We start from the raw sequence: 16,013 nt of genomic DNA, 5'->3' as shown, positions 1-16,013 counted from the left end.
AATGGAAAGTGAAGGACAACTATAGGGCAATGATTGTCAAGAGAAAGGGATCTTCCTGGACCACCTTTTATGGCTGATCTTATAGCAACTAACTTATAAATAAAGTAACCCAACATCACTCTATTATAAACCAGCGGTTCCAGTTTTAGAAAGCAACAGACTCTCATTGATCAGCTCACAACAGTTTGCATTTGATTCATGAAACTGTGCCTCAGGCTGCCAAGAACAGAGCTGCTCCTTAATTAATAGTAATGAGCACCAGCTCAGAAGCCTCACACTTACTGGACCCCAAAGGGGCACCAGCTGAAGCAGGAATCTCAGTGGGCAGCTTTTATCCAGCCAGAAGCAGACCACAGAGATTAGTAAGAAACAGTGTTTACAAAAGATGCATTAATGATCTTTGATGTTCTTTCATAATGTCTCTAGCATTGCCAAAAATAACATCTTTTTGGGGTTTAGCAAAGCACCACAGCTCATGAACCTGCCTGAAAGTGGCTGCATCCTTAATTTGCACAGCCACAACTCGTTAATAAGCTATCAGAGAGCCTTGAGCAAGCTCATTGTACCTGAGAAATAAAATGCATTTGTTTTTCTGTGGCAGAACCTTCTGGAAAAAAGGAATAAACTGTGGCTATTCACGACCCATTAACACGATGCAAAAGCATCTACACACAAATACAGACAGCAAGTCCACTGAATGCTCACATTAGGCAGGAATCATTCCACTTTGGATGAGGATACCCAGCACCAGCTATTTGCACAGAGCAGATAACTTGCTTGCAGAATTAAATCCACCAAAGCACGAGTGGTGATGCCAGGGCAGAATTTTGTCCCCAGCTTCATCCTCAGGAATATAACAGCTAAACTGCAAGTCTACCACCGAGTCTGACATTCAGCAGCCTGTTTGGCTCAAAGTTCTGGCACTCAAAGAGGGGAAAGGAGCATCCTGTAGTCAGGGCACTCAGTCAGCTCCTTGAGAGCCCATAAGGTGCTGTTCAGCTGGCAGTGAAACAAATGGAAATGTCACCTGAATGACCGATGCTGTGCAAAGTGAACAGAAACTGAGCTGCCTTCCATGGAGCACCTGAGGCACCAAGACTAAAAAAGGTAAACAGTTTCCTTTTTTCAAACTGAGCAGCTATTATCTTCAATGCCCCTATTTAGAGGGGAAAAGTAACAGCCATTTCAAAGTGCCAAGAAACCCTCTATACCTTTCAAACCCCTCATGAATCACACCCACATACAGCAACACACATTGCTAATCCTTCCCATGGATCTGCTCCAGCACCAGGTGCTCCAGATACAACCTTTTAGCTAAAAACCTGTGCACAGAGCACTGTGCACCTCAAGACCACAGGGCTACAGCACCTCTTCCAGAAACTTCCCTAGCAGCTGGTTATTCACAGCCTTGTCTTCAGTGCAGTGCAGGGATTTTCCCCACTCTCCCATGCACATTGAGAATCCTGGCTCCTGCCCTGGGAGTGCCCTGTGTCACACATGTGAAATAGCCAAAGAGGGAGCTGGGGCCTGTCACCCACCAGTAGGATGCCTACCAATGGCAATTCCCCTTCCAGAAACCTCCAGAGATGTGGATCTTTGCACCAGAACAATTCCCCTTTGACCTTGCTGCAATGTGCAGCCCTCTTGGTCTAAACACTCCCAGATTCACAGAAATCCCAGGGCTACCTTCAGTAAAGCCACAGCCTCTGCAAAGCATCAGCCTCCAGTCCACAAAAAATGCCAGAGAAGCACAAAATTAAGAGAGGTCCTGGGCTGAAGGAGTGAGTTTCCTTAATCTCTGACACTGGTACTGCTGGCCATGCATCAAGATTCATCAGGTCAGTCATGACAATGGTCACTGTGGTCACCAGACCACATGGCAGGAAGGCACCCTAGTGTTGTGCAGCTAAAAAGCCAAACAAAACAAAAAAATAATCTAAGGAACCCCCAAAAAATCAACCACAGAGACCATGCCAGAATAAATGGTCAGTTCTGGGAATTGGCCTTGTTTGAGCCATGGCCATTAACTTCTAAAACAAAAGAAAAAGACAAGGCAGGGTGTGGTGCAGAGCTGTCAGCAGCTGGACCAGCTGCTCTGGGAGTAAGGGCTGTGCATTTCCATCAGATCTCACTCAGGTGCCCTGCCCTGGCAGCAGGCTCAGCTGCAGCCACTCAGAGCACAGGCAAGTGCCAAAGGTGTGCTGAGAAGTCAGCCATGCTTTAATGGAGCAAATTGAAGGAAGGAAATAGAGGTGGAATCCTTATCGAAGCTGCAGCTTCAGAGACTTATAAATTGCTTACTTAAAATGAATTCAGTGTGTGCTTCATTTTTGACAAAACCACCCAAACCCCAAAGCTGAGAACCCAAACCTCAAGGCTGAGAATTAATTATACCCACACCTTTGATAGCACAGAGGCTGACAATAGGACTTTGGACAGCAAGGAAACATCTCTGAGGAACAGACTAAGGACATTTCCTTGGCTCCACAAGTAAGAGGTTAATTCCCTGTCAGTCTGCACTCTGCTGTTGAAAGGTTTGTGTCCTCTGTAGTTAGGCAATGAAAAGACAAACTCAGTAATGCCCATGGCTCACTATGGAAGACAGGAACAAAGAAGTAGCTAACAATAATCAAATCACAAAGTACAAAGACCAAATGTAATCTACGACTGACAGGAACAGCAGGCAAGGTGACATGGAGATCAAAAGCTGGCCTGAGTAAATTAGCTGCAAATGGCTTTAAAACAGAGAGGAAGGGGAAAGATTCAGGATTATTTAAGTTACTGGGCTGATACACTTATAATTACAAATAAAAGGAATCCACATTTGTAAACAGCTAGAACACTGTGCAGAAGCATGACAGGTGAGAGTGTGGACATGTATGAAAACATCCCAGGGAAATAAAAAGAAAAAGGTGTGATTTGGTTTAGCTACTGTGCATTGTCATTGAGCTGGGACAGGGATAGTTATTAACTCAGCTGGTCTGCTATGGTCTGAAAATAAGTGCAGTCTCAGGTAAGTCTGCACTGGATCCTGCTGCCCTGTCCTTCCTCCAAGAGATTTCACAAGATTTGATGCTACAGCTTTCTCCCACACCTCCACTAATGCAGCATCCTCCTGCCCCTCAACAGCCACTGCCAGACTCTCTGCCCTGACATAAGGCAGCACCACCCTGCTGCCCTTCAGTGACACCAACAATAACTCACACTACAGTATCTCTAGAACAAAGGAGGAAAAGCCATCACTACTTAAAGGAATCCAACCAAACCCCCAAAAACTCCCTCTGCTGGATTCAGACTGAAAAAATGAATTATATTACAGAATGGTACAATGCACAACTGTCCTGAAAGGTGACACAGATCCAGCAGCAGCATTTTTGCTGAGTACCATGTTGTATTTCTACAGAGCTAACATAAATACAGCTTCGGTTGCTTACTGCTATAATTAACTTAAGTCATCACTGAAGTGTGATTTGCTTGCTATTGGTTAAAATAAAGATTCCATCTGAGAAGAGCAATGAGGAAAAATTTTGTGAATAAACACTATAAAGGAAAAATTGTATGTGAACATGGGGACAGGCTAATGTGGACTCAGTTTACCTGAAAGGTGAGAGGGATATTTTCATGCAGTTGCACTTCAGGGGCATTAAGAATCTTTTCCTTGTGTTCTGGAACAGAACTGCTAAAAAATAAAAAAGGCTGAGTCCAGGGTTCACAGGTCAAACAAACAGAAGACTCTCAATGAAAAGATCCAGATCTAATAAATAACTAATTTAATTCCCTGGGAAAATTGCTTGCTTATATCTATCTCAATTCAGATCAGTAATGCATAATCAGTAAGTTCCTCTAACCTTAGTTAATACTTGCTCTTAAAGAAATCTCTTCTTTAAATTAAATCTGATCACAACAGGCTTCATCTTTCATATTAATAAAATCCGAATAAAGTTTTGACTCCAAGCACAAGTGATGACTTCCATTGCTGAAGGTCTGAGGAGAAAGTGTTACCTACTGGATATGAAATTCAAGGAACCATATGAGCAAGTAATTATTTCTTTGTAAAGATGTAACAGAAATATGCTCAAGGAATCAGGCTCATTTAAAAAACAATGAAAACAGGACCCAATGGTGAGACTGATTTCTGCTTATGTGTTATGTGCAGAAAATCTTACACACAATTAAACAGGAAAGTAAATACACAGATGTTCTCCTTGAGTAATTTTTTAACAGTGACCACCAGCACAACAAATTGTGTTGGTGTAGTGAAACGATCATTTCTTCCCAGCAGGATTTGCTCTGCGGGCTTTGTACACTGAAAGAGCAGTCAAATATTTCCATCCAGGCTTGGAGCTGCCAACATGTTTGAGCATTTAGTCTTTATCTCCCCTCTCTCTCGTGGACTTCCCACCTGAGCACTCAGTGAGCTGAACGATAAATACAGCTGGCTGGAACAAGGCGAGTCTGTCACAGAGGCCAGGCAGGGAAAACAACTAATTTATCCCAGTTCAAATTGCACAGATTCTTCAGCGGAGTTTCCATGTCTGTTTACCTCCTCCACCCCTGCCGCTCGCTGAACAGCAGATGGGCAGCGCTCAGTTTGGGGCTGGCAAGCGGAGGGTGAGAGCCCTGCCCTGCCCTGCCCTGCCCTGCCCTGCCCTGCCCTGCCCTGTCCTGCCCTGCCCTGCCTTGCCCTGCCCTGCCCTGCCCTGCCTTGCCCTGCCCTGCCCTGCCCTGCCCTGCCCTGCCCTGCCCTGCCTTGCCCTGCCCTGCCCTGCCCTGTCCTGCCCTGCCCTGCCCTGCCCTGCCCTGTCCTGCCCTGCCTTGCCCTGTCCTGCCCTGCCCTGCCTTGCCCTGCCCTGCCCTGCCCTGCCTTGCCCTGCCCTGCCTTGCCCTGCCCTGCCCTGCCCGGGCACACCGGCACAGCCTGCCAAGGCTGCAAGGGGTGACAGCGGGGACAGGCTGCCACTCTCTGGGGGGCTCTTCAGGCGTGAGACCCCCTCAGAAAAGACATGCAGGTGCTTTGGGATTCAGCATTTCCTTCAAGTCGCCGGTGAGAAACTGCTCGAGACGACCTTCTGCTGTTTCAAGGCTGTTTATTTTATCTAATCCATAAAGTGTCCCAGCCAGGCTGACACAGGTCCGCTCTACAAGGCGCCCATGACAGAAGTGCCGTCTGGGAGGCAGAGCCATATCTTCTAGACTATGTCTTTAATATTTACAATTACTTCCCAATACCATACAGTCTCATTACAATGTCCAGTTCTTTCCCCATCCAATCTGTGGTTCCCAGGATGCAACCCCAACATGGATGACATGAAGGAGAAGGAGGAAAAAGCCCACCACACCCAAATTCCTCCATCTTGGCAAACAATCCAAAAACCTACTTATTCTACACCCTAACACTCTAATTTACATTTTACTTATCTTCAGGGCTTGCATCTCTTCCCTCGGTGTTGGTAGGAGCTAAATCCAGCCCCTGCGGCTCTTGGGCATCACTCGGGGGTCTCAGAGGGGTGTGCCAGCATCCCCGGAGGAGGCAGGGGGTACCCTGGACTCGCAGACAGGGCTCGCCTTGCTGCTCTTGTGTTCTTGCTGCTTGCCTTGCACTGCCCTCTGCTGTCACAGGAGCCCGCAGGAGCGAGCGCTGGAGCTGAGCAGAAAGGGAATGCACGGCAGTGTTTCCACGCGGGATTCTTCCCACACAAAGCATTTCCTCTTGCCCACTGTTATCCATCTGCCTGCTATGGAATTCTAATTAAAGTACTAATCCTAATTCTTGTAGTTTTCTTTTAGTACAGATCTGAGCGCTTTACCTAGAAAACGTCTACTATCAGATTTTGGGGCTTACCCTTCAGACACTGCCTAAAAAAATGTTTGCTAAGGTCTGGGAAACTGGTACTGAGCTTAGACCACTTAGCACAAGACAGAGACCCATGCTCCTACTTACCATAACAGCTGAAAATCCTTTCTATGACATTTATCATGTAGCTGAAAGTGCATTTCTAACACCCCTCCTCAAATTTGCTAGTTTATTCCTGCACTAGCACATGGCAGGATGGGACACAAGAAAACACCTTTAAAAAAGGATGCAGTGTTCTTCTGTGTCAGCAACATAAGAAGTGTAATACAGGCCTGTGAAGTAACCCCCATGACTTTTTTTTTTCCTTTAAAATAAATAAATTTCTATGAAATCAGACAATATTACTTGGCAGAATAATAAAGATAATCCCTCGTGAAAATGAACACCCTCAAAGCAGCTCAAAACAGTGTCATTAGAAGCACATTTTAAAGGAAATATGTATTTTTTATGCCTAAATACAAACTCCAGACATACAGCATTTTTTCAGTGCAATGTATGTCCCAGAAATGCCACACACAGAACTTCTAACAGCCATTAATATAATACACACAGATCTAACTAATTCCTTTGAGGCTGGGAATTGAATACTGGGATGAAAAGCACAGGAGCATGATTGGCAGAGAGCTTGGGCATCATTAGGCTTCCTGCATGGGAATACCAAATCTGCAACAGCTTATAAGCATATGGTTTAAACATCAGACTTTCTAGAAACATAAGCTCAGATGCTGGCAGATCAGCTCAGCCTGACAACCTTCTGCTGTGTCTTGCGGCAGCAACTGCTTCCCCACTCCTGCCTGATCCAGCAGCTCACACGAGGGGCTGTCCCCTGGGACTGGGGGCTGCTGCCTCACCCCTGGGGGACAGGAAAACACAGCAGCAACCCACAGAAACTACACAGCAGAGCTGCAAACCAGGGCTGCGCTCAGAGCTGCCTCCAGCAGTCTCAGTGACACAGAATCCCTTGGCCAAAGGTGAGTGGAATTAAAAAGGAAGGATCCCACAAACTCACAGTTCTATAAATGTGATGAACACCTAAGGGATCCTCCTGGAAGATGGGGTCACAAGTTCCTACCAGCCCATGAGACTGCTAGTGTGCTGTGTGGGATACAGATTTCCATGAGGACTTTCTTACAGAGCTCCAGAGAATTTGTTCGCTGTGCCGCATGTAACTCACGAAGAGAAACCATTCCCTCCCATTTACACCTCATGAATTCCTGCAAATAACTGCCATGGAACTCTTAAAATATGGAAATTCACTGCATCTAATAAGAGTCTCAACAAGGTCCACAAAACCTGAATGCAAGAAATTACTTAAGAATTTTTTAAAAGACTCCTGAGCAGACAAATGCAGGAAGAATAATAAAATGTTTGAGAAAATAAGGGTGGATCCATTTCCTAAGGGAATTTTTTCCTGCTGCCAGCATAGAATCTTGGAAGTGATGACTTTGCTAACACTGGTACAATTCTGATTTTATTTATGAGGAAAGTAAGGCAGAGAGATTAAAGGAAGCATGGGATAATTATTACAGTTTGTCAAATTGAGTAGCAATTAAAATGGAATTGTGGGAATAGCTGGACTTTTGTATTACTAAGCATTGAAATCTATCACACCAAATGATCCAAGTCTTCAAAGGCTCATAGGTTTATATGCACATGGTTCTGATATAGCTAAATTAGTATATTTGCCACCCCTAAACTGGCTCTGATGATAATGAGTGAATGCACAGGCTGCTTTTCAAGGGTGCCCTAACCATAGCACCCAAGATAATGATGCTTTTGGGTCTCTTCAAAATAAAATCTAAATAATTGTTTTGATTGGAGAGGTGCTAAGAACCACGTCAGAAGGTGAAGCTCCACTGAAACCTAAATGCTTGTCCCAAATTGCTGCATTTCTATGGAATTTCTGGAAAAAAAAAAAAAACCCAACAAAAATACAAAAAAAAAAAAAATTTCCAAACCCAAGTGAAGTAACTGTTGGAATGTCCCATGTGTACAACTGGTTTTAAACCTCTCATCTTGGACTATTTCAGGGACTTGCAGAGTAATGGGCTTTAAAAGCCAACCTGTGTCATGAAATGCTTTTTATAACTGAAGTGATTCTCGGAGCCTATGATGGAGGCAAGCATTTTAAACAGCTCAGAAATTTTCAGATTGTACTCTGCTTTGGAACAATCAAATTCAAAATCCTTTTTAAAACAAAGTTTCTGGTCAATTACTTCTGCCTTCAGCATCTTACTAAGAACTCATACTGCATTTTCAGTGAGGACTTGGAGCAAGCCTGTGGTGTCCTGGTTTGAAAAGACAGGTGTGTTCACATTGTATGAGACCCAAGGGCTCTCACTGTCTGTGGCTTCAGAGAAAGCTATTAGAAATCCTAACAGAAACCCACCCTTTTAGCTTTCAGATTGACTGAGTAGCACTAAATACCTAAGTAACTAATTTTTGGAGCTGAAGCATTATGTTTAGTGCCTTCTACTGCAAGCCCATTCTTGTTCAAAACAGCAGCTAATATCCATAATCCAGGGCAAGCAGCAACTGCACAAATCTGGTTGATGTTGCAAATAGTTTGATATTAACTTGTCTTGAGGTTCAGCTGTATTCAATCGTGCTCAGAAAACCCACTGACATTTCTGTCAAAGGGAAAGTGCCAGGGGTGTTCCTTCTCAGTTGCAAAAGAAATGTCTGAAATGTCTCACCCCCTCTCACCTTCTCTCCATGTGTAACATTCTGCCCAACAGCAATAAAGCAGCTCTGCTCCAGTCAGGAGACCCCTGCTCAGTTTGGACAGCAGCAGATTGCTCACCTCCACCTCTGGATGAGGAAGACAGGGAAGCTGTCAATCACAGCTTTTAGGGACACTATTTCCATAGTCATTGCATCAGCTGTTGAACACCTGATGATCACATTGGTAAGGATTAGACATCATGGCAACACAGTCTGGCCCACCAAGGAACTAGGGGGACTACAGTGCAGGAGGACTCATTCACACTTCCTTCCTTCCTGGGAAGGAAGTTCAAACCTTCCTGGTTTGAACTGTGCAGTTCTTTCCACCTCCAAAACCCATGCTAATTTTCAAAGGCTATCCTGAAGCTAACTTTAGGTTAAAGATTACAAGTGCCTGCCTGCAGTATATTTAAAATGCTCTCAACTTCAAACTACAGAATTTTCCTCCCTTTTTGATAATAATTTCAAACTTGAACTTCCATTACTGAAATAGGTCAGAGTAATTAATGGAGCAGATTTCCTTTCATCTGAAGAATAGCAAACCATGGGGAAAATACGGACAGACAATTACAACTTGTGTATTTGCATATTTGTACACGTTGTATTCATTTGGACATCTCTGGGGAAATAACTCTCTCAAACTATCTTACAATGATTTTAACTCATTAAATACATAAGACAACTAATAACTACTCTTCCTAACTGCACTATAGGTGCCATAACATACATTTAAGAACTAGCCATGTCAATCCATGTTCATCTACAAGCAATGCATTAAAATGTTTAGCTTTTCTATGTCTTTTTTCCTCTCCTTTTCTTTTTTCCTTTGATAACAGTCTCATGCTAAAAGCCTGCCATTTTCTGTTGCAGAAAGACAAGTCCAAGTAAAAAAATCCACTGTAAGCCTAAACCTAATCATCTTCTACCCCCAGATTTTCTGTCTACAGCTCTGTCTACATTTTGCACGACTCGAAAAAACACACAAGTCAAGAGAAAGAGATACTTATTAGAATTATGACTTTTATTTTTATTTAGAGCAACATTGAGGAAAGAATTTTTACATACAGTTTTTTTAACCAACTTTACAAGCAAATTCCAATATACAGTATTTACTCTGGCCTGGGTTATAAAAACCAAAAACAACGAAGCAGATAGTAAGGGTACCTCTTGTTTTAGCTAGTATTGAATTGAAGATTTTGCTACACAGGAATTATGTTGGTTTTATGATGGTGCTTTTACAATTAAGTAGGCAGTGAGCAGCTTTACCATAACAGTGACTGAATTTCCTTGATAGCACAGTTGTAAGATGACTATACTGAGCCCTACCACCAGGGTCACATTAAATCCACTCTGCTCAGAAAAAGCCTCTGTAACGAGATAAGGAACAGCTACAGAAACCCAATTCAAGAACTGATTTCCACTTGTAAGAAATGGAAAACTTCCATATTAAGAGGATTATGTGCTGTGCAAAACCAGAAACATTCTCCCCCACAACATGCAACCTAACCCAGTATGATACTTTAAAATGTGCACATGGCTGTGACATGCAAACAAAGGTAATCACGCAAATGGTATTCAGTTTTCAGGCATCCCTACAAAAAATCAGCATTTAGATCAAGGACAAAATGAACTGTACTGACCCATGATGCAGTCTAGTTGCTATGCCTACTCTCACTGCTACAAGATGGAAAGTTGAGGAACCCCTTTTTTTTTTTTTTCCAGAACTGTAGCAAAATTGTGTCGTTTTGGATTTTCAGGGCCTTCGTAATTATTTTGAGAAAGTTGGAGAGATAATATTGCACTTCTCTCAAAATGTATTCTGGGACCATGATTCTTTAAGAGCTATGCTAGTCCTAGGGAAAATTTGCCACTGGCTTTGATTGGCAGTAGGAAGTGCTAGCTTCAGGGAAGGGGAAGGTAATAATGATCTGGCTGTATCATCAGTGTTAGAATTCCACGGTTAAATTAAAGTCATTGCACAACAAAAACTCAGTACACTATATGAAGACTTTTAAACATGCTAGAGTGCATATCGATCCTGTGAAAGTGATGTGAAAATACCTTGGAAACAGCAACACTACAAGGGAAATTTGTTTCAAACAAAAGCCACACACAGCAGGAGGCATCTAGATCATTTTAGGCACAACTCCAGCAATAAAGCTCATTTAAAGTGCAATTCTGTTCTTTTCTTTTGTGTTTATTCACTTGTTAAAACACGTAATTGCCTCTGTACACACATACTGAACAGTAGTTTAATACTTTTGTGAATATTGCACAAAAGAATGAGAAATCAAAACCAAAAAAATGGCAAAAATCAGTTTTATAAACCTAAAAAAAAAAAAAAAAAAAACCAAAAAACCTGAAGATATCAAATAATTAAATGTACAGATTTTGGATAATCTGCACCAGTACTGATGATCTGCACCTTCCACAAGGTAGATATGATACCTGAAAATACTCACTTAATCCCATTTGACATGCACTCTCAGTGCCCTCTCATCCATCACTCCCCAAACCCCATCTTTCAGCCAGGTGAAGCTTCAAACCTCACTTCACCACTTCTCTGCCAGCTGCCCATCTCCTGACAGGCTTTGCCATACTCTGGACTTACTATACGTGCAACAGAGCCTTCCCTGGTAAAGTCTGAAGAGCCCAAACATGCAGTTGTCTTAGAGGGATGCAAGGTTAGCAGCTGAACACAAACACAAGCCAGGCTAGCATCTGTCTCATCCATGATCAAATCCTGCTGGCTCCAGCTCAGTGTCTCACTAACCTGTCAGAACAAAATGGGGAAATGCTATAAAAAAGGACTATAATCTACTTATGTTCCTTTAATACATATATACACACTCATATAAATATAACCTTTTCTTTTAGAAAGAAAAATTAGGAACTGTCTTTTTAATGAAAACCTTGCTCATCTTCATATTTTTTGCTTAATTTGCTTTGATCATCTCTTTAATTTTCAGTAAAGGTGCAGATATGAATAAAGGTATAGATATCTATACTTTTAAATGTAAACATAAAAGCTGAAACATCACTAAATCAGGATGGCCATACCTCCAGAATAAGAAGCAGAAGATGATGAATTTTTGTCAATAACATTAGGTGAAAACTGTATTTTTACACAAAATATACAACTAACAATAAAATCAGCTTCTCCTCAAGGAAAGTAAACTTAAAAAACACACCTTCCATAGAAATCTATATGGACCGGAAAATGAACCAGGAATCTGATCATTCCCTCAGCAGTCTTTAAACTCCTGAGAAACACAGTTAGCTGCCAGGAGCTAGTTTTGGGGAACATAAAAAGTGAGTTTTATTTTCTTATTGAAAGTAAATGCATACACTAAATACCACTAATTCTATACTTTCCATGGAAATAAATTATTACCAGAGCACAATTGTTACTGCAATCTCAAGTTGTGGTTTCTGATCCTATACCAACTATAACAATTAATAATCTTTATCTTGTTATGTCTTGCTTACATTGTCATCACCTCAGTTCACAGAAAGTCCTGCAGGTCCCTTATTTCAGACTGATATAACTCATTCAGACAAAGAATCTCCCCCTACCCATCTCCCCCCAAGCTTCTCATTTTTCCATTTCATCCTCAGTTAAATAAAATTATAGTGTAAGAAATCCAAAATAATTCTTGAATATTCATGATGTAACTCAAGTGAGATGATTATTTTTTCCTTCACTCAACTGAGGTAACCCCCAGTTAAAGGGCTTATATTATAGAAGCTGAATATTGAATTCATTTATGAAATGTCTACACCTACTCACTTTAATTCCCTCAAAGAAAATACTGCAATATGTCAATGTCCTACAGCCAGAGACTGGAACTAACTAACACTGTTGCATTTTACTGACATTATGTGCTCTTCAGGAACAGATTTTGAGCCAAGTAGTTGCAGCAGCCTTCTGCTGCTGATTTTAAAACCAACTTGAGAACAGAAAAAAAAAATACCCAACCAGTAACATCCAAGAGAGTCATGGGAAAGATGGGAAGAAGTGGAGATGAGACACAGCATCAAATTTGTGGAAAGCTTCACTGGACATGGGCACATGTAACTTGTATCATTGGTGTCATGGTCCCAGAGTGCACCAAGACTACTTTCAGAAAAAAGTACTTCTCCTAGAGAGCACAAAAACGTAGATTTTTTTTCTGCCTAATTTCCCCAAAAAGCTCCTTACCAGTTATCATGCACTTCTTCAGAAATTACAAAAAATCCCAAACAAAACAAAAACAAAAAAACCCAACAAAACAAAACAAAAAAAACAAACCCAAAATAACACATGTTCAAAAAACTCCTAAGAGTACCAGCTCTGGATTAGGACATAATAGGATTGCTCAAAGCAAATAAGTGGGGTTAATTTTTTTTCTTTCTAAAAAATAGTTGCATTTTTCATATAAGTTTTATTCTGTAAAATAGTTTCAAATTCTTACACATATGGCAAAGTTTGTGCAAAATTTCAAGTCAGGTACTTCAGAGCCTTCCAATATTAAACAGAAATCAATAAATACAAGCAGAACAATAAAAGTTTAAAATATTAATTAAAATGCATGTTGTGCAACCTCAACAAAGGTGCTCTGGACCCCTTATTCCCAGAGGCTCCCTACTTACCAATTCCTAAGAGCCTGCATTGGAAGATTTGGACAAACATCCTTAGCACTGCATTTTAAGAATCTACCCGGTAATGTGTCTATTCAACACAATAAAAACATACCACAATCATTTAACAAATCAGGATGTTTAAGCGAGAAGATTTGTTTCACCCTGTGAAATCTGCCTAATGTCTGTGAACAGTGAAAAAGGGATAAATAAAGAACAGAGCAACTTCAGGTTACAGCAAAACAAAACAACACAACCCACCCAACCCATCAGATTAAATAACATTAAATATGTCAGTCTTGAGAGAATGATAAATACAAGGATTTTTGCATAGGCCTCTGGAATACAGAGTCAGAATTATGGCCAATAAAACATCTGCTAGTCAGTCTAATTTTCTACCACTCTGACCTAACGAGTACTCAGAACCAAGAAGTTAAACAGAACAGCAATTTCATTGTCTAATAACTCAAACAGAGGTAAGAAATAATTTCTGCCATCCTGAAATAAACAGTGCAGCATTCTGGCATTTGTGGTCACCACAGACTTCAGTATTTGCTTAATTACTAGGATTGCAATACCATCTTTATTAAAGACCGACGTTAAAACAAAGCACTCTCAAGAGAAACTGCACAGCTCGTAACATCAGCCTCAGAACACAGCAGGATGGAGGATGCAAACCCTGAAGAAGATGCAATTTGGAGCAGTGACTCAGGCTTTGCAGGCTGCAGGTACAGCAGGCTCCAAGGCAGTCACAACACGGGAGGCGGGAGCTGGCGCGGCACAGTGCGGTGGGATGTGGGAACGGCCTCAGTGTGTCTTTGGTTTCGGGAGGCGGGAATGCCGACTGGAGGGCATGCTGTCCCCAGAATGCGAGCCAGCAGAGTGTGCCTGCACGTTTTCCTTTCTCTGGACTGGTGGCCTTGGGATGTTAGACTTTAGGGAGGTGTTCTGAGGCTCTGGAGGTACTGGTGTGGATTTCTGACTGCTCACTTGCTTAGATTTAACAAAGGACGCAGTTGGTGGGCGAAGCTTTGACACTTTCTGACTCTGTTTACCCTTTAGGTTATCCTGCCCAGATGGTGGCTGTGGCTGAGTCGAACTACTCAGTGGTAGAAGCTCTCGTTCCTTGGAAGCAGCAGAATGACCTGCAGATCGCATGGGAACGGCCATGGTAGGAGGCACTAAAGCAGTCGGGGGTTTCACGATTCTCGAAGTCTTTGGCTGAGAAGCCTGGTTTGTGAATGAGGGTTGACCTTTGACAGGTAATCCAGTCTGCACCTCTGGAGCATCAGCTCGTGTAGAGGCCTGAAAGTGGGAACGAGGTGGTAATGTACCTTTCTTATTACTCGGCACCTCTCCAGGATCTTCAGTGTTTTTGTTTTTCAAATTGTCCAAATATGGTGCATTTTCATCTTTCGTATTTAACTGTACGTTCATTAAAGAGTTTATGTCGTTCGGGCTATTTGGGTGAGAGACATTTGCAGCATTTGGATTCTGATGGTTTCCATTGTCATGCAGATCTGGTTTAGGATATTCACTGTGGGCCTCGATATGTGGAGTTTTTATTAGTTTTCCCTGGGCGAGGTCTGTGGAATTGGGAAGGCTGCTGGAAGGCTGTAGTACTTGAGGCTGTTAAAGAGAAAATAATACAAGAATATATTAGGCAGAGAAGACACCAGATACACTCAGAATCCAATGTGAGCTGACTGGATGCTTGATAAGGGCTGTATATCTGGGTTTTTAAATCAAAACTTTGACTTTGGCAAAACAGGATGGGTCATGGGACGCGCACAAATGGAACTTGTAACTGAAGTGGAAAAAAATATACCAGCACTGAAATAAACAACATAAAGACAAAAAAGAAACCGATGGGGTTAAAAAGGAAATGTGAAGAAGGCATGGTTGATGGTTTCACCCAAATCTGCAGGACAGCCCAAGAACTAACATCGGTGCAGATCAATTCCAATGAAGTGCTTAACTCAACGCTACAGCTGTGCCCAGCTTTAATTTCTGCTCACTGCATACTGACCTCAACCACCCCCCAACCCTTTTACTGCACAGGCAGGAAAGGAGTTGGATGGACCATGCAAACTTACAGGCCATCTCCTTGCCTTACTGAGGCCAGAAAAGCTGGTGCAAGTATGTGCTAATCAGGCCACTGACTAAGCTTAGGTAACTGTTTTATCTTGAACTGATTTTAAATGGGTTGACAAAGAAACAGAGTTCATGTGAAAGTAGAGACCACACTCTACCACACTGATAACCATGGAATAAAGAGAACTGTAGAAGATTTTACATTTTATCAGAAGATAGAATCTAATCAGACACGCATCAGACAAGAGAACTGCCAGTACTTCTTCTGGGTTATTTCTATTCTCTTTGCTCTGCCCTGTAAAGAGACTTAAAAGATTAATGGTGTACTAGCTTCACAATACATCCTAAACCAGCAACTTCAGTACAGATCTTGGAAGCAATACTAAAAATTCTGCAATTCCTAGCAAAACCCAAAATCAATCTTAACAGGTTTGGATTATTTTTCTCATTTTCTTTACAAAGGATAGGAACTGAACTCCTACCAACTAGTCATCACTCAGCCACTTAGATTCTAACCACCTGACAGGTTGTATACAGTATATATGTATACAGTGAACAGGCTTATTCTGTTTGCTAGTGAAACAGAGTAAATTTAAAAGAAGCAATGCTTGTGTTTTGGAGATTTGACTAGAAGTGTCATTTTAGTCACTCTCCTGAATTATTCACAAATTCTAAAGAGAAAACCCGTTATTATTCTGGTCTTTTTTAGCTCTTCTTTGAA

General features: G+C 41.9%; 1 protein-coding gene across 6 annotated transcripts in view; it reads right to left on the bottom strand.

Moving 5' to 3' along the window:
- Window positions 1-9,578: 9,578 nt before the first annotated feature.
- The window catches only part of CCSER2 (coiled-coil serine rich protein 2), a 60,880-nt gene continuing 54,445 nt past the window's right edge, over window positions 9,579-16,013 (bottom strand). For all 6 annotated transcript variants that reach the window (XM_079312014.1, XM_079312016.1, XM_079312019.1 and 3 more), the window contains one exon: window positions 9,579-14,827. In XM_079312014.1, coding sequence (XP_079168140.1) covers window positions 14,006-14,827 — 822 coding nt within the window. In that variant the 3' untranslated portion in view covers window positions 9,579-14,005. The remainder of the gene's footprint in view (window positions 14,828-16,013) is intronic.

This window comes from Erithacus rubecula (genome assembly GCF_903797595.1).
Source record: "Erithacus rubecula genome assembly, chromosome: 9".
NCBI classification, from domain to species: Eukaryota; Metazoa; Chordata; class Aves; order Passeriformes; family Muscicapidae; genus Erithacus; species Erithacus rubecula.
The sequence above is the reverse complement of the archived record's forward strand: the minus strand, read 5'-3'. Positions and strand labels throughout refer to the sequence as shown.